This window comes from Felis catus, chromosome D4 (assembly GCF_018350175.1).
Source record: "Felis catus isolate Fca126 chromosome D4, F.catus_Fca126_mat1.0, whole genome shotgun sequence".
In the NCBI taxonomy this organism is placed as follows: domain Eukaryota; kingdom Metazoa; phylum Chordata; class Mammalia; order Carnivora; family Felidae; genus Felis; species Felis catus.
In genome coordinates, this window is record NC_058380.1 from 46,163,994 (window position 1) to 46,185,080 (window position 21,087).

Consider the following 21,087-nt stretch of genomic DNA (forward strand, 5'->3'; position numbering starts at 1 on the left):
ATCTTTTGCAAATACTAAATCTTTGGAATCAGATGTGTATTTTACACTTACCAGCACATCTCAAATCAGATGCTAAACTTTCATTAGAAGTAATTTGATCTGTTATTAAATTTTATAAATTTTACTATGAAAAAGTAGATCCACATACTCATCATTGCAAGTATATTGAAACATCAGTTTTTAACTGAGGGTTGATGGGGGGTGGGAGGGAGGGGAGGGTGGGTGATGGGTATTGAGGAGGGCACCTTTGGGGATGAGCACTGGGTGTTGTATGGAAACCAATTTGACAATAAATTTCATATACTGAAAAAAAATAAAAAATAATAAAAGTAAAAAACTATCCGTTTTTAAATTTAAATTATGTGCTAAAATTACAAATTGTTTCTCAGTCAAGTAAGTTTATTTCAAGTGTTCGACAGCCACATGTGTCTAATGGCCGCCATATCAGAGCAGCTCTTAGACTTCTGGTCCAAGCAGGATGGACCCCCCTCTTACTTCTGCCCTTTTTTGTCTCTCCACCTGACTGCTCCACCACCACCCTCTTTCATCTGCCTCACTTGGCTGGCTGTCCTTCCTTTTGTGTTCCCCTGTTCACACTGTATTAAATTGCCTGATTGTCCAGTTAGCATAGTGACGGACACATAAGCATTACTATATATATTTGTGAAATGTATAAACCCAATGCTTCTGCCTATTGAAATTTTAGTGATGCTTCCATTTCCATTTCAAATCACTTCTCCCTAGGACTAGAGTCTGGCTCCTTGTAACAGTTCAATTCAGGATAAAGATCATAGTGTCCTAGCATGGCAGAAACCAAAAGTCCATATTTTTCAAGAAGGGAAGGAATATATTTACAGATAGTATGTTGGTGCCTTAATTAACATTACTAGAGCCCTTTACCCATTCTATTTTGCCCATTTATATCCCCTTGTTATCTCAGCAGAGGTGGGGGTGAATCAAGGTTTAATACAGTTAAAAAATACTTACGATGGAGGGAATTAGGAATTCTGGGTACTGAATTCTGAGTTGACAAAAAAATACATATATATAATTTATTCTGTTGCCTTGACAATTATTTTTACACATTTCTCTTGTTCATCTTGTCATGTAATCTGTCTTCCCAAGGAGACTGTAGGTTTCTATAAATTATGGATTGATTTAGGTGCCATTCCCAAGATGCCCATGTCTTATTACATTTAATGAGCAACAAATAAAAAGTTGTTGGTTTTGCCTCAATCAGTTTAAACTGAACACTCACATAAACTGAACAGCTTGTGATATCAATAGGATCCTGAAAAAATGATTTTTGAAAAAGTACAGACACTGAAATATTTTAAGTGTTTCAGAACCGAAAAAAGAGATGTGTGCTTGATTCCGTAAGTATTTTGTAGCAAAGCACATTTTTTTCAGAATGAAAACAAATGCATTTGATGATTTCACTTAGGGAAAATTAACAGGAAATTGTCAGTGTTTTCAAACGATGCCCTCAGCTTTACAGATGATTCAGGTTTAAAAAGTCTACACATCGGAATGTGATGATGCATTTGTTAACTGCTCTTTTTGACCTCACTTTAGCAAAATTCCTTCCCTGTAAGAATCAAGATTACAAGGTTAAAGCAGTAAGTAATAGCAAAGTCAATTCCAAATGTATAAGAGAATACAAAGAATAGTAATGAACCTTTATCTATTACCTGGCTTCAAGAATTATCATCTCATAGCCTATATGTTTCTTCTATACTATACTCCTCACATGTTATTTTGAAGCATTTTACATACATTATATAATTTCAACCATGAGTATTTCAATGTTACATCTAAAAGATCACTATTTTTAAGATAGGCACAATGCCATTGGCACACATTTGAAAATAAATTAAAATTCCTTAGTGACATCAAATATGCAGTGAATATTCAAAACTTCACATATTTCCTGAATGCCACTTTTTTTTTTTTTTACATATTCTTTATTTGAATCAGGATCCAGTTAAATTCCACACATAGCAATTGGTTTGTATGTATTTTATGTTTCTTTTAATCTCTGAGTTCACTCTCCCATTCTTGCTGGCTCTTTTGCTTTCCCTTTCCCTCCCCATCTTTCCTGTGTTCTCTCCTGCTCTCTCTCCTTACAGTTTACTTGGTGAGGAAAGCCAGTTGTTTGTCCTGGAGAGTTTCAGATAATCCAGATTCTGTTAACTGCATCTCCATAGTGTAGTTTAACATAATCCTTGGTCTTCTGATTTCCTCTAAGTTGATTAGTTGAATCTAGATAGATTTTTTTCTCAAGGCTACTTCAGAGGAGGTGGTATGTTCTTTCATCAGGAGGCACATAATGTCTCATCTCTCTTGGATGTTAGTAGGCATCAGCTTTTAATGCCTCTACCCATTAATTTATTTTTAAAATTTTTTTAGAGTGTGTGAGGAGGGAAGAGGTGCAGAAGGAGGGAGGGAGAGAGAGAAGATAGATAGGAAGAGAGAGAATCTTAAGCAGGCTCCACTGCTTAGTGCAGAGCCGGACATGGGGCTCAATCCCATGACCTTGAGATCATGACCTGAGCTGAAATCAAGAGTCCAGTTGGACAGCTCAACCAACTGAGCCACCCAGATGACCCATCTATCCATTAATTTATTTGTTTTTTTTTTTAATTTTTTTTAACATTTATTTATTTTTGAGACAGAGAGAGAGCATGAACAGGGGAGGATCAGAGAGAGGGAGACACAGAATCTGAAACAGGCTCCAGGCTCTGAGCAGTCAGCACAGAGCCCGACGCGGGGCTCGAACCCACGGACAGTGAGATTGTGACCTGAGCCGAAGTCGGACGCTTAACCGACTGAGCCACCCAGGCGCCCCAACTATCCATTAATTTAAATTGGGTTGCAATAGGGGCGCCTGGGTGGCACAGTCGGTTAAGCGTCCGACTTCAGCCAGGTCACGATCTTGCGGTCCGTGAGTTCGAGCCCCGCATCAGGCTCTGGGCTGATGGCTCGGAGCCTGGAGCCTGTTTCCGATTCTGTGTCTCCCTCTCTCTCTGCCCCTCCCCTGTTCATGCTCTGTCTCTCTCTGTCCCAAAAATAAATAAAAAACATTGAAAAAAAATTAAAAAAAAAATTGGGTTGCAAAAAAATGATATTCTGATTCAAAGTTACCTCCATTTAAACACATGAAATGTAAGGTGACAGCCTCCCTGTTTAAGATTAAAAATATCTTAATATATATACAGAAAGAGCATTTCATAAAATTTAAGTCATTCATGGCAAAAAAGCTTAGTAAACAAGAAACAGAAATTCCTTAGAATTTAAGAATGGATCAGATATATACTATGAAATACATATTGGATAAATGATTAGAAACAAAGCCATAGGAGGAGAAAATATACGAAATCAATGAGACCCTATCTTAAAATACCAGGCAGATTTTTAAAAGAACTAAATAGTACTAAAGAAAATTTAAAATATAAAATTTTAATAAATAAAAATAAAATATAATTCAATAAAACTGAATTAAAATCAAAATGAAATTACTCAAATAAAATAAAAAATTCAAGAGTAACTCAGAATATTAGACAGAGTTGGAGAGAAAACTGGTTAGATGGATTATGAACTAAAGAAAATAAACTCAGAATGTACAGAGAAATAGGGGTGCCTGGCTGGCTCAGTTGGTATAGCATGTGACTCCTGATCTCGGGGTTATGAGTTGAATTCTAGCCTCGCATTGGGTGTAGAGCTTACACAGAAAAGAATATAACAGAAATAAAGAGATGGAAAATATGACCGCTTGAAATGTAAAGCATGGCAGAAGTTCCGATGTAAATCTTACTGAAGAGAATACATGTTCCATAAAGAGGAAATAAAGATGGGTAGCATTCCTCAGACTCTCAGCATGACAGCCTGAGGAACTCTGTAGACTCAGTCACCAGCAAACCCAGTGAAAACAATTTTAAAACAACCAGCTAAAATTGCTCAGTATGGTTAAGTACACACATCTGAATAAACACATTCAAGAGAATTTATTAAAATGTGTGAAGAACCATGACAGTCTGTGGTATTTGAACTGAGAAATCTGCTTCCCCTTCCTCCCAATTCAGCAAGATGGAAACTTCACTCTAGGCTGGCTCAGGCAAGAGCACAGTTTCATCTCCCCTAGTTCCCAGTTAGAAAGCTATCATCCCAGGAAGGGCAGGAAGTCAGTATTTCTCATCTTTCCCCCACCAATCTGCTACTGAGGCTAAGTTACAGGCAAGCATAGAGGTGGAGTTTTTCTTCTACCCAGTCCCTAAGGAGCTCTACCCTGGGTGTGGTGTTGCTGAGAATACTGGGACCCCAATCATCTTTCCACCAGTCTGTTGACTACATGCTGGGAGAATCAAGCAAAAACCCCAAAACAAAACAAAACAAAACAAAACAAAAACAAAAAGCAGAAGATACTGCCCACCCCACCCCTAACCACCACCACTGAGCACTCAGCTCCTAAACTGGGAATGTCATTGAGAGAGAAGCTTGCCATTGTCCTCGCTTCCAGGTCCATAGCCATAACTCCAAGACTTTTCCTGGAGGGAGAGTAGGCAATAAAGCTTTTCCTAAAGGAAATGACTTTATTTGCAAGAGAGTGTGGAGAAGTTCAAGCCTAAAGGTGCCCCCTAAAACTACTCTCACTACTAGTGAAAGAAGTACTGAAGGGCAATTGGGATGATATTGGTAGAATCATTGGACATGTAAGTTAAATTGTGAGCCAGCTGGTGTGCAGGAGAGAACCTGGAAGAACATAGCTACAGGAAACTGTCTAGGGTCAGAACAAATATTAGTAACTGCCTTCCAGAACTATCCCTTCAAAGGAGCCTGAATTTCTTTGGTTTAGTTGATGAGCAATTTATGCCCCAGGGTACTGATTGAAAGCCATAAAGAAATCACCCAGCAATTAGAGTTTAACAACTGGGTATGATCAGGAAAAGAGACAACCAAAGAGAACCTTGAAAAAAACCACCATTAACCCCGGGTGACTGTGCATATAACCCAAGGATATGCTCCCTGAAGAGCAATATCAGAAGCTTATCAGTGCAAGAGAGAAACAGACTCTATTAAAATAATGGTACTAAACAAATAAACAAGCAAACAACAAGAGGGGAGGCACCAGTACCCAGAGTTGCCAAAATATATTATCTAAAATGTCCAGATTCCAACAAAAATGATTAGTCATGCAAGGAAACAGGAAAGTATGACCCGCACCCTGGGGGGAAAAAAAAAGGCAGACAACAGAAAGTGCCTAACTGCCTACAGAGTAACCAGATGTCAAATTTAACAAAGTCTTCAGGGTAGTCATTATAAACATGTTCAAAGAACTAAAGGGAGTCATGACTAAAGAGTTAAAAAGGAATGATGAACATGTTCAGCAAATATAGAATATCAATAAAGAGATAGGAATTATAAAAAAGAATCAAATGGAAATTCTAGACTAGAAAAGTACAATGACCAAAGTGAAAACTTCATTGAAGAGGCTCAACAGTAGATGTGATTAAGAAATAATTAGTAGTGGGGCCCTGGGCGGCTTAGTCAGTTGCGTGTCCAACTCTTGACTCTGCTCAGGTCATGACCTCATGGTTCCTAAGCTGAAGCCTCTGCATCAGGCTCTGAGCTGACAGCACCAGCCTGCTTGGAAATCTCACTCCCTCTCTCTCTACCCCTATCCCATTCATGCTCTCGCAAAATAAATAAAATTTTAAAAAGAGAAACAATTAGCAAATGTGAATAAAGATAATAGAGATTATGCAACCTGAAGAGCAGAGAGAGAAACGAATGAAGAAAAATGAACAGAGCTTCAGAGAAATATGGACACTATTAAGCGCAGCAATATTTGAAGAAATAATGGATGAACAACATCTCAAATTTACTGAAAAACAATAATCTACACATATAGGTAGCTCAACAAACTCCAGGTAGGAAAACACAAAGTTCCACAAATAAAAACATAGTAAAAATTCTGAAAGAACCATGGGTGCCTGGATGGCTCAGTGGATTAAGCATTGATTCTTGATTTTGGCTCAGGTCATGATCTCATGGTTTGTGAGTCTGAGCCCTGCATTGAGCTCTGCATTGATAGTGAGGAAACTGTCACCCTCTCTCTCACCATCTCTCTCCCTCTCTCTCTGCCCCTCCCCTGCTCGTACGTGCTCTCTCTCTCTCCCTCAAAATAAATAAACTTAAAAAAAATTCTGAAAGAACAAACCACAGGGAGAAAATTGACAGGAGTAAGAAAATGACTCATTTTCAAGGGAACCTCAAAATTATTAAAATATGACATCTGCAGCAGAAACAATGGAGACCAGGAAACGATGGGATAATATATTTGAAGTGCTCAAAGTAAGAAACTGTTAACCAAGAATCCTATATTCAGCAAATATATCTTTAAAAAACAAAAGTAAATGAAAGATATTCCCAGATGAACAAAGAGAATCTGTTGTTAGCAGACCCTCCTTATAAGAAATTCTAAAGGAAGTTAGACTGAAAGTAAGTGGCCCCCAATGATAATTAAATTCTTATTAAAAAACAAAGAGCACTGGTAATGATAATTATGTCATAAAAAAGACAATATAAATCCATTTTTCTCCTTTCTTCTCCTACCCAATTTAAAAAGCAACTGTATAAATCAATATGTATGTAATGTATTCTTGGACCTATGATACATACAAATGTAATACGTTTGCTAATAACAGCACAAAAGGTATGGGGGGGGGGAGTTATATTGGGCTAAGGAAATAACGCCAAATAGTGACTTGATTCTGCAAGAATAAATAAAGAGAATCAGAAATGATAAATAAGGAGGTTAATATAAGAAAAGCTATAAATATGTACTTGCTCTCCTTTCTTCTCTTAACTAGTCTAAAAGACATAGTATTATATAATTATAATCATGCATTGGGTTTATAACGTACAGATATAATATGTATACCAATAATAACAGAAAACAGAGGAAAGGGAATGGAGCTATTTACCAGTAATGTTTCTAAATCTCACTGGAATTAAATTAATATTAATATAAATATAAATATAAAGCTGATTCTGATAAGATGTATATCATAAGCCTAGAGCAATCAGTAAGAAACTTACTCAAAAAATATACAGTATATGATGAGCACCAGGGATTGTATGGAAGTGATGAATCACTATATTATACACCTGAAATTAATATTATACTACATGTTAACTAACTGTAATTTAAATAAAAATTGAAAAATATATAGTATAAAAGACTATTAAAAATTAAAATGGTACCTCAGATAATATTAGTTTAATGCAAAAGAGAGCAGTAAAGAAGAAATAAAGGAACTAAAAAGATGTAAGACATACAAAAACATAAAGAAAATGGCAGATATAAATCCAAATATATCAATAACATTAAATGTGACTATATTAAATAATTTGATTAAAAGGCGGAGATTGTCAGTACATTAAAGATCCACTCTATGCTGTCTACGGGAGACACATTTTAGATTCAAAATACAAAGACTTGAAGCAAATGAATGGAAAGCGGTGCATTATGCAAAGAGCAACAACAAATAAGCTGGAGTGGCTGTAACATCAGAAAAAGGAGACATTAAAAAGGTTCTAAACGGGGCTTCTGGGTGGCTCAGGCGGTTGAGCATCCGACTTCAGCTCTGGTCATGATCTCACGGTTCGTAAGTTCAGGCCCTGCGTCAGGCTGTGCTGACAGTGTGGGGCCTGGAGCCCACTTTGAGTTCTGTGTCTCCCTCTCTCTCTGCCCTTCCCCTGCTCATGCTCTGTCTCTCTCTCTCAAAAACAAATAAACACTAAAAATGTTCTGGAGAGATAGGTGGAATAAGTGAAGGGGAATAGAGTACACTTACCATGATGAGCACTGAGTAATGTATAGAATTGTTGAATCACTATTTGTATACCTGAAACTAATATAACATTGTATGTTAACTGTACTGGAATTAAAATAAAGAACTTAATAATAGTTTAATAATAAGAACTTAATAATAGTTTAAGATTTCAATACCCCACTTCCAATAATAGATAGAATTAAACTAGCCAGAAGATCAACAAGGAAGTAGAGGATTTGGGCAACACTATAAATCAACCATTTATACAATGGTCCTCAAAACAGGAACAGAATACATACTCTTTCCAAGTGTATATGAGCTATTCTCCAGAATAGATCATAGACCATAATACAAAACTCAATGAATTTAAAGTATAGTAGAAATAATTAAAGGATTGTTTTAATAAAGTATACAGAATAGAAATCATTAAAAAATTAAAAGGATAGAAATGATATAAAGATATGTTTTTCAACATTAGGAATCAACCGCAGACAGGAAATTGAAAAATTCAGAAACATAAGATATCAAACAACACACTTCTAAATAATCAATGGGTCAAAGAAAAAATCAAAAGGGAACTTTAAAAACCTCAAAAACATCTCAAAGTTGAGATGAATAAAAATGGAGACACACACCAAAACTTAAGGGATGTAGCAAAAGCAGTGTTCACAGAAACATTTCAAGAAGAAAAGAAAGATCCCAAACCAATAACTTAACTTTCCACTTTAAAATACTGGAAAAAGAAGAGCAAAATAAACCTAAAGCAAGAAGAAGAAAGTAAATAGCAGATCAGAGTGGAAATTAATAAAACAAAATTTAAAAATATAGAAAATCAATTAAAAAGCTTATTTTCTTAAAGAGCAACAAAATTGATAAAACTTTAGCTTGATTAACAAAGACAAAAGAGATGGCATTCAAACTGCTGGAATTAGAAATGAAAGATGAGACACTCCTACTCTTCTTATAGAAATAAAAAGGATTGGGGCGCCTGGGTGGCTCAGTCGGTTAAGCGTCTGACTTCAGCTCAGGTCACGATCTCACAGACCGTGAGTTCGAGCCCCGCGTCGGGCTCTGGGCTGATGGCTCAGAGTCTGGAGCCTGCTTCCAGTTCTGTGTCTCCCTCTCTGTCTGCCCCTCCCCTGTTTATGCTCTGTCTCTCTCTGTCTCAAAAATAAACGTAAAAAAAAAAAATTAAAAAAAATAAAAATAAAAAGGATTATAAAAGGATACTATGAGCAATTGTATGAGCAAATTAGATAGCCTAAATAAAGTAGGCAAAGTCCTGGAAACACACAAATTTCTAAAATGACTCAAGCAGAAGATAATCTGAACAGACCTACAATAAAAGATTAAATTAGTAACAAAAACACTATCCACAGTAATTATTTCAATAGATAACAGACAAAAACACTTGACAAAATTCAACATCCTTTCATGATAAAACGGTCAATAAAGTAAGAACTGAAAGAAATTACCCTAACATAATAATGACCATATATGAAAAGCCTGCAATTAACATCATACTGAACAGTGAAAAATGGAAAGCTGTTCTTGAAACTGAAAAATCAGCAGTGATGCCTATTCTTTCCACTTCAGTTCAATGTAGTACTGGAAGTCCTAGCCATTGCAATTAGACAAGAAAATAAAGTAAAAGGCAACCAAATTAGAAAGGAAGAAGTAAAATTATCTCCACAAATGGCATAATCTTACATGTAGAAAACTCTAAAGACTTAAAAAAAACCTGTAAGAACTAATACATTAATTCAGTAAAGTGTTATAATACAAAGTCAATATAGAAAATCAATTGTGTTTCTATACACTAACAATGAACTATGCAGAAATAAAAGTCCCATTTGCAATAGCATTAAATATAACAAAATGCTTTGAAATAAACTTAACTAATGAGGTGAAAGACTTGTATACCGAATGCTTCAAAACTTCAATAAATGAGGGGTGCCTGGCTGGCTCAGCCAGTAGAGCATACGGCCCTTGATCTCAGGGTCATTAGTTTAAGCCCCACACTGGGCATGGAGACTACTTTAAAAAGTTGATAAATGACATTAAAGAAGACATAAATGGAAAGATATCCTATGTTCATGGATTGGAAGAACTAATATTATTAAAATATCCACACAGTGGATAAAAGGTCCACAAAGTGACCTACCATTTCAAAGCATTCCCTATCAAAATCCTATGGCTTTTTTTTTTCAGAAACAGAAAAAAAATCCTAAAATTCATATAGAATCCAAAAGGACACAGAATAGCCAAACCATCTTGAGAAAGAACAAAGCTAAAGGCATCACAGTCAAGTGGGACTGCATCAAACTAAAAAGCTTCTGTATAGCAATGAAAACAATTAGCAGAGTGAAAAGGGAAATTGTGGAATGTGAGAAAATATGTGCAAACCATATATCTGGTAGGGGGTTAATATCCAAAATATATAAGGAACTCCTACAGCTCAATAGCAAAAAAACCAAAACCTGATTTAAAAATGAGCTAAGGAGTTAACAGACATTTCTCAAAAAAAGAAATATAAATAAATAGCTATCGGGTATATGAAAAATGCTCCAATATCACTATTAGGGAATGCAAATCAAAAAACAATAAAATATCACTTCTCATTTTTAAGAATGGCTATTATAAAAACAAAAAAACAAAAAAACCTACAAATGTTGGTGAGGATATAGAGAAATTGGAACCCTTGTGCACTGCTGGTGGGAATGTAAAATTGTGTAACCACTATGGTAAACAAAATGGAGATTAAAATTTTAAATAAAAATATGATCCAGCAATCCCACTTCTGGATATTTATCCAAAAAAACTGAAAGAGAATCTTAAAAAAATATTAGCATTCCCATGTTGAGTACAGAACCATTCACAATTGCCAAGATGTGAAAACAACATAAATGTTCATCAACAGATGAATAAAGAAATTGTGGTATACACATACAATGGAAAAGAAGCCTTAAAAAAGAAGAAAATTCTGTCATATGCAACAACATGGATGAACCTTGAAGACATGCTAAGTGGAATGAACCAGTCACAGAAAGAAAAATTGCATGATTTCACTTACATGAGTTATCTAAAAAAGTCAAATTCATAGAATCAAAATATGTAATGTGGTTTCCAGGGGCTGGAGAAAGGGGAAAATGTGAATTATTATTTTTAAAAAAATTTGTAATTTTTTTTCAGTTTTGAGAGACAGAGCGTGAGTGGGGAGGGGCAGAGACACAGGGAGACACAGAATCCAAAGCAGGCTCCAGGTTCTGAGCTGTTAGCATAGAGCCAATGCAGAGCTCAAACCCATGAGCCATGGCATAATGACCTGAGCCAAAGTTGGACACCCAACAAAGCCACCCAAGTACCCTGAAAATGTAAATTATTAATCAATATCCATAAAGTTTCAGTTAAGCAAGATGAATAAGTTCTAGAGATCTGCTGTACAACATTATACCTATAGTTAACAATACTGTATTGTATACTTAAAATTTTAAGAGGGTAAATTTCATGTTAAATGTTCTTACTAAAATTAAAGTTTTTTAAAAAAACTTCTAAGATGGGTCTTACTGGGTTAGAATTAATGTGTTAACATGGCTATGGAGGCACTAGGGGATAATTGTTTCTTGCCTTTTCCACTCTCTAGAGGTCACCCACATTCCTTGGTTTATTACACCCTCCTTCTATCTTGAAAGCCAGCAACATCAGGCTGTGTCTTTTTCACAATGCTATGTCTCAGGTTCTCTTTGTTCTGCCTCCCTCTTTTATTTATAAGAATTGTGATACTTTGGGCCCATCTGGATAATCCAAAATAATCACTCTATATATGGCAGACTGAATAATGTCCCCCAAAATATCTGGGCCTGAGTTCCTGGAACCTATGATTGTTACTTTATATGGAAAAAGGGACTTTGCATACATAATTAAGGATCTTGAAATGAGGAAATTATCCTGGATTATCTGGATGAGCCCTAAATGTAATCACAAGTGTCCTTATAAGTGTGACAGAGATTTGACAACAGGAAGGTGAAGGAGATATGATGACAGAAGCAGAGATTAGAGAGACAGGCTTTGAAGGTAGAAGAGAGGGCTGCATGTCAAGGAATACAAGTGGCCACTATAAGATGAAAAAAAGAAGGTATCAGACTTTCCCCTCAGAGCCTCCAGAAAGAATCAGCCCTACATTTTCACTCCAACCCAGTGAAACTTATTTCATTTGGCCTTCTGACTTTCAGAAGAAGACTGACTTTCAGAAGAAGACTGTATTCAAGGAATACAAGTGGCCACTACAAGATGAAAAAAAGAAGGTATAAGGCTTTCCCCTCAGAGCCTCCAGAAAGAATCAGCCCTACATTTTCACTCCAGCCCAGTGAAACTTATTTCATTTGGCCTTCTGACTTTCAGAAGAAGACTTCTGACTTTCAGGAGAAATTTGTGTGGTTTTAAAGTTACTAAATTTATGGTGGTTTGTCATAGCAGCAATAAGAAACTAATACATCATCGCAAGGTCTGCTGATTACCACCTTAATTCCATCTCCAACCTTAATTTCATTTTGCATACTGTATCCTAACATATTCACAGGTTCTGGAGATTGGGACACGGACATCTTGTGTGGAGGAGCACTATACTGCCTACTACAACTTGACATACACTGAAAATAAATTCCAGGTTGATAAAATATGTAAATTTCAAATACTAACAGAATATATAGGAGAATATGTGCATATAATCTTGGGTGTGTAAAAGACCTTAAACAAGAAAACAAAGTTGTAAGAAAAACATCTTTTTAAAATAATGGTTGGTACATTTATTTCCATCAAAAAATTTAATTCTGCAGGTTGAATGATACCATATACCAAGTAATAATACAAGCAACAAGCTGGCAGACAACATTTGTAATGTTTATAACCAAGATTAATAGCCTCAGAGGAAACAAAAGAAAGAAAAAATATGGGTTTGAATATACGAAACAGATATATGTATAACCATGCTCTTTTGGGCATTTTATACTAGTAAAAATTGAAAACAACTTAAATGTCCATCAACAGATAAATGATTAAATAAATGGCACATTTATCCATACACTAGGCTACCTGCAGCAGTTTAAAAAAATAGGGAAGAATCTTTATGACCTGCGAAAAACCTCTAAGACATATTGATATTTTAGCCAGTGTATACTTTATGATGCTAATGAAGGGGGGAAACAACATGCATCAAACAAAACCATAAGTCATAAAGGATCTCCCTCACCTTTACGACGATATCAGCAATTAATCTCTGGGGAGAAGAGTAACAGCAAAGGGAAATACTAGTTTTGTTCTCTATTATTTGAATGCAAATCCACTTATGTATAAACTGCATAATACTGTTGAAAGCACAGAGTTTTGTCTTGGTCATCATGGTATCCAGGGATCCATTTTCCCATTTAGTAAATGAAATCCAAGGGGATGGGACTTACTACTAGTGCTAAATCCTGTGCTGGTGAGAAAATAAATTCTTCCTGTTTCAGGTCCAGCTTGATCTTTTTCTGGGAATTACACTGGGGAAACTGAAGGCCTGAGTCAGAGGAGTGTGTGTGTGTACTACTATTATAATAATTCATAGCCTTTATGTCTAATCCAGACAACAACTCTGCAAAATAGTTACCCTTGTACCCATTTTACAATTGAGGAAACTAAGGCTTAGATAAGGCCTAACTGAATCACTTATCCTGATGGTTTCTTTTTTCTCTTCCTGTTAACGCAATTTTGACAGTTGCAGAATTCTTACGAAATAGAATGTGGTAAGTTCTAGAAAAACTTCCTGCTACCAGTGCTTGGCTTATTTTATTAGTTATTTATTTGTATTAGATAGTTCAAACCCTTGTTTTTAAAACTGGTAGCAAATTGTGTTCTGTACAAAATAAATTTCCCTCCACACAGCCCTCGGATACCTACATCCTTCCCTTGAGGCAACAGTCAACAACATTTTGCATGTCTTTCCAGAAATATTCTATGTATACACAAATATTTTTAAAATTTAAGTTGAATTATTTTACACACATTATCCTATACCCTTTTTCCCCCTAAACAACGTATCTTGAAAATCACTATATTTTTGCCAGATCTGCTGCATTGTTTAATAGCTATATATTATTAATTTTAGGGAAGCCTCATAATTTAATTGATCCCTCTCCATTTATAGCCATTGAAATAGTCTCATCTCTTGTGTCATTACAAAACTACAGTTACTATTCTTACACATGGGCCATTTTGCACATGTGCAAATATATCTGCAGAATCGTTTCTAGAGGTGGAATTAATCGAAGAGATGTCCCTTTAAATTTTTCATCGATATTGCTAATTTTTCTCTGTGGATTTTATGTAATTTTACTCCCCTCAGCAATATTTATCCATGCCCTTTTCAACATTATGGAAACACTTTGTACACGAGGAAAAGAAAGAAAAAGAAAAAGGAAAATTGGTCTTATTTACATACACTCGTCACCCAAATTTAGGTTTTTTTAGCCTTGTTCAGGGGTTGGTTTCCTGTAACGGTACTACCTTCTAACTGAAACTGTGAAATCAATTCCCTTCTCTTTTGGTTTCTACATGATTGATCTACTTCATATAAGGCAGACATGGAAATTAACTCTGCTCTTCCTATAAAAGATAACTCTGCTTTGGAGCTGACTGGCCCCTCACAACCCTGGCTCACTTTCTGATGGTACCTCTGGTTCCACGGTGGACCCAGTGGACAAGTGTCCCTTTCTAAGAACTATTTACTTCAGGGACTTTTTCTGTCAAAAAGAGAGACATTCCCCATTTCTCTCTTCCCTCCTCTCATCAATCTCATCTCAAGGGTCCTTAGGGAAACATTTTATTTGATTATTGTTTAGCTTCCTGCAAAGTCATTTTCTCAGCTTCCTATCTATAGAGATTCCTTGATTTGTAAAAACCAAACCTATTTTGCCTTGTTGTTCCTATCTAAAGCTTAAGAGTATGGCAACCAATACATTTTTTTTTTACATATTAAAACAGCTTTAAAATCATGTAGCAATTTATCAGACTTGGTTACTTTAGAAGCTGGTAGGTAGAAGGACTCAAGATTTACTTCCCAGGTTGCTAACTTCAAATTTCATCTGTAGCAACAGTTTTCACACGTGAGTCATTGACAACAACAAAAATCATTCCATTAAATGATTTATAATGAGAGGAACACTATTTCTCTCTCTCCCTTTCTCCCTCCTCACCTCCAATAAAGAAAAAATACCATCACCAGCTTCTTCTAGGTAGGCTAATATGGTGAATTGTTCTCTTATTAAAAAATTTTTTTGGGGCGCCTGGGTGGCTCAGTCGGTTACGCTTCCGACTTCGGCTCAGGTCATGATCTCGCAGTTTGTGAGTTCAAGCCCCGCTCGGGCCCTGTGCTGACAGCTCAGAGCCTGGAGCCTGTTTCAGATTCTGTGTCTCCCTCTCTCTCTCTGCCCCCCCCCCATTCATGCTCTGTCTCTCTCTGTCTCAAAAATAAATAAACGTTAAAAAAAATTTAAAAAATATTTTTGGTGCTCTTTACCGAATCAAGAAAGACTGGCTTGGTTGGGGAACAGGTATGGTTTTAGTTAGTTAATATTGTTCTCCCCCTGCCATGGAAAGGAAGGACTCCCTCAGGAGATAACTAGAACAAAACATGGGAAGATTTAAGAACACCTACAGTACCTCCTGTTTTGTTATTTTTTTTTTCTTTCGGGATGATGAGCCCTTTACTTCTATTGCCTAGCACAGTGCCTGGCATACAAGAAGTGCTCAGTGATTATTGAGTGAATGAATTAGGGAATGGTAAGCTTACTTACAGAGTCAGAACTCGCTTTACCGCCTCCACAGATCTCCCATGCATTTTTCCAGTAAACAAGAGTGCAAGTAGGAAGTGGGGCAGCTACATCATCCATCTAAACGGAGACAAAGGTTAGGAGCTGACTATTCTCAAAATGTTCAGAAATACTTTAAAGAGAACTTAATCTCAGAGAGTAGTCGGTAGGCAGAAAACGTTTAAGAGCGACTTTCTCAGTCTCGTTCCTTGGCTGCAGCCTCTCGAAAAAGTCCTCTTATCGACGGCTAGGGCTGCGGAAACACCGAATTACTGCGTCCGCTATCTGATGAAAAGACACTTGAGAATTCAGAAAACTACTAAACCGTTTCAAGACAATTCAAAGCAGCTCAACTCCGGAAAAAAGTGAGGTCATAATAATATTCACTTAAAAATATATATGGTTATTTGCTTATTACTTGAACGCTGTTGCCTAAATCACGTATGCGAGGCCTGACAGGAGGTGCAAGAGGTGGGGTGCAAGCCCTTCCCGACGGCCGACCCGGGGGTGAGCGGGGCCCAGGGAGGCTCACGGCCGCTTTCCGTCTCGAGACGCGGCAGCGTCCACTACCGCCTTCCCGGTTCCCAGTTCGCGGGACCTGGGCTGCGCTCCAACCCAAGCTTGAAAATGCTGCAGTCTAGCGGCGCCTTTTCTATTTTTTATAGTTATTCCCTACCCCTCACCACCATACAGCCCACGGCTGCTTGACTCGGTCGTTTGGTCCGTTACCAAGGGAAAACCCCTGTCGCGGAGCTGAGCGGCCGTCCTACCCCCTCGCCGCGCTCGGACCGTCTTGATGACACCCCTCCCTCTCTCTTCTTCCGCTCCCGTTCTCGCACCCTCCCTTTTCTCTTTCTCCCTTACTCTTTCTAACCACTGAAAGCCGTTTCGCGTCCGGCCGAAGCACCTGTGCGACCCGCGCCCGGCCCGGCGCTTCACTCCCAGATCCCTCCGCGAAGGCGCTGGCGGGCAGGCGTGCGCGCGCTCGGCGTGGGGGGAGACGCTCACGTGGAGCCTCCGCGAGCCCGGGGCCCCGCGGAGTCCCGGAGGGAAGCGCCGTCTTGCCAGAGAGAGGCTCTGGGGCCTTCGAGTCGGCGCCAGTGCAGTCTCTGAGGCCCCCTCACCACAGCGGAGCCTGCTGCCTAAGGGTAAGAGAGTGACACGTGTGTGTGTGTGTGTGTGTGTGTGTGTGTGTGTGTGTGTGTGTGTGTGTGTGTGTGTTGTGCGCGTGCGCGCGCGCGGGAGGGTTAAGCAATGAAGGGCGAGCTCCTACAATCAGAAGGAGCGGGGGTTTGGGTGGTGCTGGTGGGGAGCGTGAGGAGGAGGGAGGGTGGAAAACATTTGGAGGGACATAGCTTAGTGTTAGAGGTAGAGAGGTTCTAAGAAATGGTGGAGGACAGATACTCAGATGGTGGGAAGGCCAGGAGTGGGGAACCGAATCCCAGTCAGGCGGGATGTACGTGGGAAGGAAGTTCGCGTTTCAGAGGCAGTTGGCCCTTCTACTCTAATAGAAAATAAAAAGTAGAAGTGCATCGGTGCAAATAACAGAGTAGGAAGCTCCAAGAGCCCATCCCTAAAAAGAAACGTCAAGAAGATGAACGTCAGAATTGACTTTGTGGGAACGCTGGAAAGTAGTCACAGGTTTACAGCAACCAACTGAACTCTTGATCAAGAAAAAGATGACTTAAACACAGCATAATGGGGACATTACTAGCGACATTAAAGGAACAAAAGGGATTATAAGATAAAACTATGAATAATGTATGCTGACAAGCCTAAGTAAAATAGACAAATTCCCTGGAAACACATAACCTACCAAAACTGACTCAAGGGGAAAAAAAGAAAATGTAAATAGACTTATAACAAGTAAATAAATTGAATCAGTAGTCAAAAACCTCCTGACAAAAGCCCAGGAGCAGATGGCTTCACTAGTGCATTGTATCAAATGTTTAAAGAAAAATTAACACCAGTCCTTCTCTCTTCTTAGAATGGTGAACACTTCCTAACTCATTCCATGGGGCCAACGTTATCCTGATGCCAAAACCAGGCAAAGACATTACAAGAAATTAAGTCAAAGATGAAAAAAAAATACTCAAGAAAGTCCTTGCAAACCACCATGATCAAGTGACATTTATCTCAGGAATGCAAGGGGTTCCACATACAAAAATGGATCAATGTAATATATCATATTAATAGAATCAAGGAAAACATACAATCTGTTGATGCAGAAAAAGAATTTGACAAAATCCAACACTTTTTCATGATAAAACATTCAACAAAGTAGGAATGAACAGAACTTCTTCAATCTGATTAATGGCACTTATGAAAAAATTACCACTAACATCATAATCATAATCAATGGTGAAAGACCAAAAGATTTCCTGCTGATATCAGGCACAAGAAAAGAATGCCAGCTTCTGCTTCTTCTATTCAAAATGGTATAAGCAACATTGTGCTGAAAAGTTTAACCTGAACGATTAGGCACAGAAAAAAAAAAAAAAAAAGAAGGAATGAGGCATCCAAATTGGAAAGAAACAAGTAAAACTATTCCTCTTTGCAGATGATATAATCTCACATATAGGAAATCCTGGAGATTTTTAATTTACTTTTATTAGGGCTAATAAATTTAGTGAAGCTTCAATAAAAGACTAATATACCAAAATCACTTGTATTTCTATACACTAGTAATGACCAAAAAAATTAAGAAAACAATTCAGTTTTCTGTATATTCAAAAATAATAAAATAGGACTAAATTGAATACATGCAATACTTGTGCACTGGAAATTTTTTTTAAATGCTATAATTAAAGACTAAATTAATGGAAAGACATCCTTTGTTTATGAATTAGAAGACTTAATATTCTCAGGGTGGCAGTAGGACCCAAAATGATCTACATATACAATGGAGTCCCCATGAAAATCCCAGTGGCCTTTTTTTTTTTTGGTAGAAATGGAGAAGCTGATCCATAAATGTATATGGAATTACGAGGGACCCCAGACACAAGCTTAAATCAGATTAAAATTATTTTGAAAAAGAAAAAAAGAGTACTCACATTTCCCAATTTCAAAACATAGTAACCACAAAGTTACAGTAATCAAAATAGTGTAGAATTGACATAAAGATAGACATATATCTCAATGGAATAGAATTGAGAGTCTAGAAATAAACTAATATCTGTATAGTCAATTGATTTTTGACACGGATCCCAGATCATTCAGTTAGCAAAGAACAGCTGCTTTAACAAATGATGCTGGAACAATTGGATACCCACATGAAAAAATGAAGTTAGAGCCCTACCTTATATATATATATATATATATATATATATACCTTATATATATGAAAAAAAAAAGACTCCAAGAAAACAAAACAAACAAAAACCAAAAATGGATCAAAGACCTAGATGCAAGATATAAAGCTGTAAAAGTCATAGAAGAAAACATAGAGGTAAATCTTTATGACCTTGGATTTGTCCATGGATTCCTAGACATGGCACTAAAAGCACAACAAAAGAAAAACAAGATTGATTACACTTAATCAAAATTAAAGTCTTGTGCATCAAAAGACACAAGAAAGTGTCAGCACACAATGAGAGAAAATATTTATAAGTGATATATTTGATAAAGGTCTAGTATCCATAATATACAAAGAACTCCTAGAACTTAACAAAAATTTAAAAACTCAATTTAAAAATGGGCAAAGGACTTGAATAGACATTTCTCCTAAGAAAATATGCAAATCGCCAATAAACACATGAAAAAATGTTCATCTGTAGTCATTAAGGAAATGCAAATGAAATCTACAATTAGATACCACTTCATACCCACTAGATGGCTTCTAAAAACTCCCAAAATAACAAGTGTTATTGAGGGTATGGAGCTATTGGAACCCTTGTATATTGTTGTGGGAATGTTTAATGGTGCAGCTACTGTGGAAACAGTTTGTCAGTTCCTCAAAAAGGTAAACATAGAATTACATGATCCAACAATTCCACTCCTAGGTATATACCCAAAATAATTGAAAACAAGTATTTGAACAAATACTTATATGTGAATATAGCACTGTTTGCTATAGCTAAAAGGTGGAAACAACCCAAACATTCATTATGAGATGGGGTAAGCAGTGGGATACTATTCAGCTATAAAAAGGAATGAAGTACTGGTATGTGCTACAACATGCATGAACTACAAACACTTATGCTAAATGAAAGAAACCAGGCACAAAAGGCAACATATTGTATGCTTCCACTTACATGAAATGTCCAAAATAGGTAAATCCATAGACAAAAGGAGATTAGTGGTTGTCAGGGCCTAGGGACAGGGAGTATTTAATGTATGCCTAATAGATACAGGGTTTCCTTTGGAGGTGATGGAAATGTTTCTGAACTAGATAAATGGTGATGGCTGCACAACATTGTGAGTTGACTAAATGACACCAAATTGTACGGTTTAAATTTGTTAATTTTGGGGCACCTTGGTGGCTCGGTCAGTTGAGCATCCAACTCTTGATGTCAGCTCAGGTCCTGATCAGGAGGTGGTGTGATCCAGGCCCATGTGGAGCCCCACACTCAGTATGGAGCCTGTTTGGGATCCTCTCTCTCTCTCTCTCTCTCTGCTTCTCTCCCTTCTTTCTTCAGTGCATGCTCTTTTTCTTTCTCTCAAATAAACATTAAGATATACATAAAATTATTAATTTTATATGAATTGCACCTCAAAAAAATAAGTAATGAAGGTATGATACCTCTACTGCAGAGGAGGCAGCATGGCCTCCTGGCCTCTGCTGAAGTTGAAGCCACATTCCTCCTCCTGCCATGGCAGAGAAGCTGGAGCTGCTTTTGGTTTGAGTGACGGTCAGTAGCTACTTCACAGCCCTCTGGAACCACTGTGGGAGGGTTGCAGGAAGCTGCGCTGGGCATGGTTGGGGGCAGCTCAGTCAGGCCCCCAGCAGACTGTAGAACCAGGCTCTGTGGTTGTAGACCACACTTTGCTGGCTCAGTCACATGCTTGCTTTGAAGATTTGGGCAAAATGCCCCAAACCTTGAGGGGCTCAACTCCTGCAGCCAGGTGAGTAGGGGGAGGCCAGCCGTGAGTCTGTCAATCTGAGGTCTCCCTGGAGTTTCTGTTCATCACTTTTTTATCCCATTTCATTGAGCTTAAGACCCAGCTCTTGACATTTTATCATCTGAAATTCAGATGTCTTACAATCCATGCTATATACTCTTACTACAGTGTACATTTATCTTTTGGAAACAATACTACCTTCTAGTCAATAAAATCGGCATAAAAATTTCTAGTCATGCGTTTGTGGGTTCATTAATTGATATCTGTCTCCATTTCCCATACCCATGGCAAGATGCCATAATAGGTACCCAGTAAATGTTGACTGAATAAATGAGTAAACAAAAGAA

The 21,087-nt window shown here is 37.5% G+C and overlaps 1 protein-coding gene across 1 annotated transcript; it reads right to left on the minus strand.

The window, feature by feature from the left end:
* Nucleotides 1-1,038: 1,038 nt before the first annotated feature.
* Nucleotides 1,039-20,595, minus strand: LOC109493821. Its single transcript, XM_045042715.1, has 4 exons — nucleotides 20,421-20,595; nucleotides 16,544-16,821; nucleotides 15,665-15,760; nucleotides 1,039-1,588 (listed from the first exon to the last, which is right to left on the minus strand). Exons 1-4 carry the CDS (start codon nucleotides 20,593-20,595, stop codon nucleotides 1,493-1,495), a joined length of 645 nt encoding a protein of 214 aa, XP_044898650.1. The 3' UTR covers nucleotides 1,039-1,492.
* Between the last annotated feature and the right edge of the window lie 492 nt (nucleotides 20,596-21,087).

Coding starts and splice junctions, on each gene's coding strand:
- LOC109493821 (XM_045042715.1), bottom strand. CDS start 20,595: ATGCCCAGCGCAGCTTCCTGCAACCCTCCCACAGTGGTTCCAGAGGGC. Junction 15,761..16,543: donor GCTTTCAGTGGTTAGAAAGA/GTAAGGGAGAAA, acceptor GTCTCCGTTTAG/ATGGATGATGTAGCTGCCCC. Junction 1,589..15,664: donor GTAAAGCGAGTTCTGACTCT/GTAAGTAAGCTT, acceptor TGATTCTTACAG/GGAAGGAATTTTGCTAAAGT.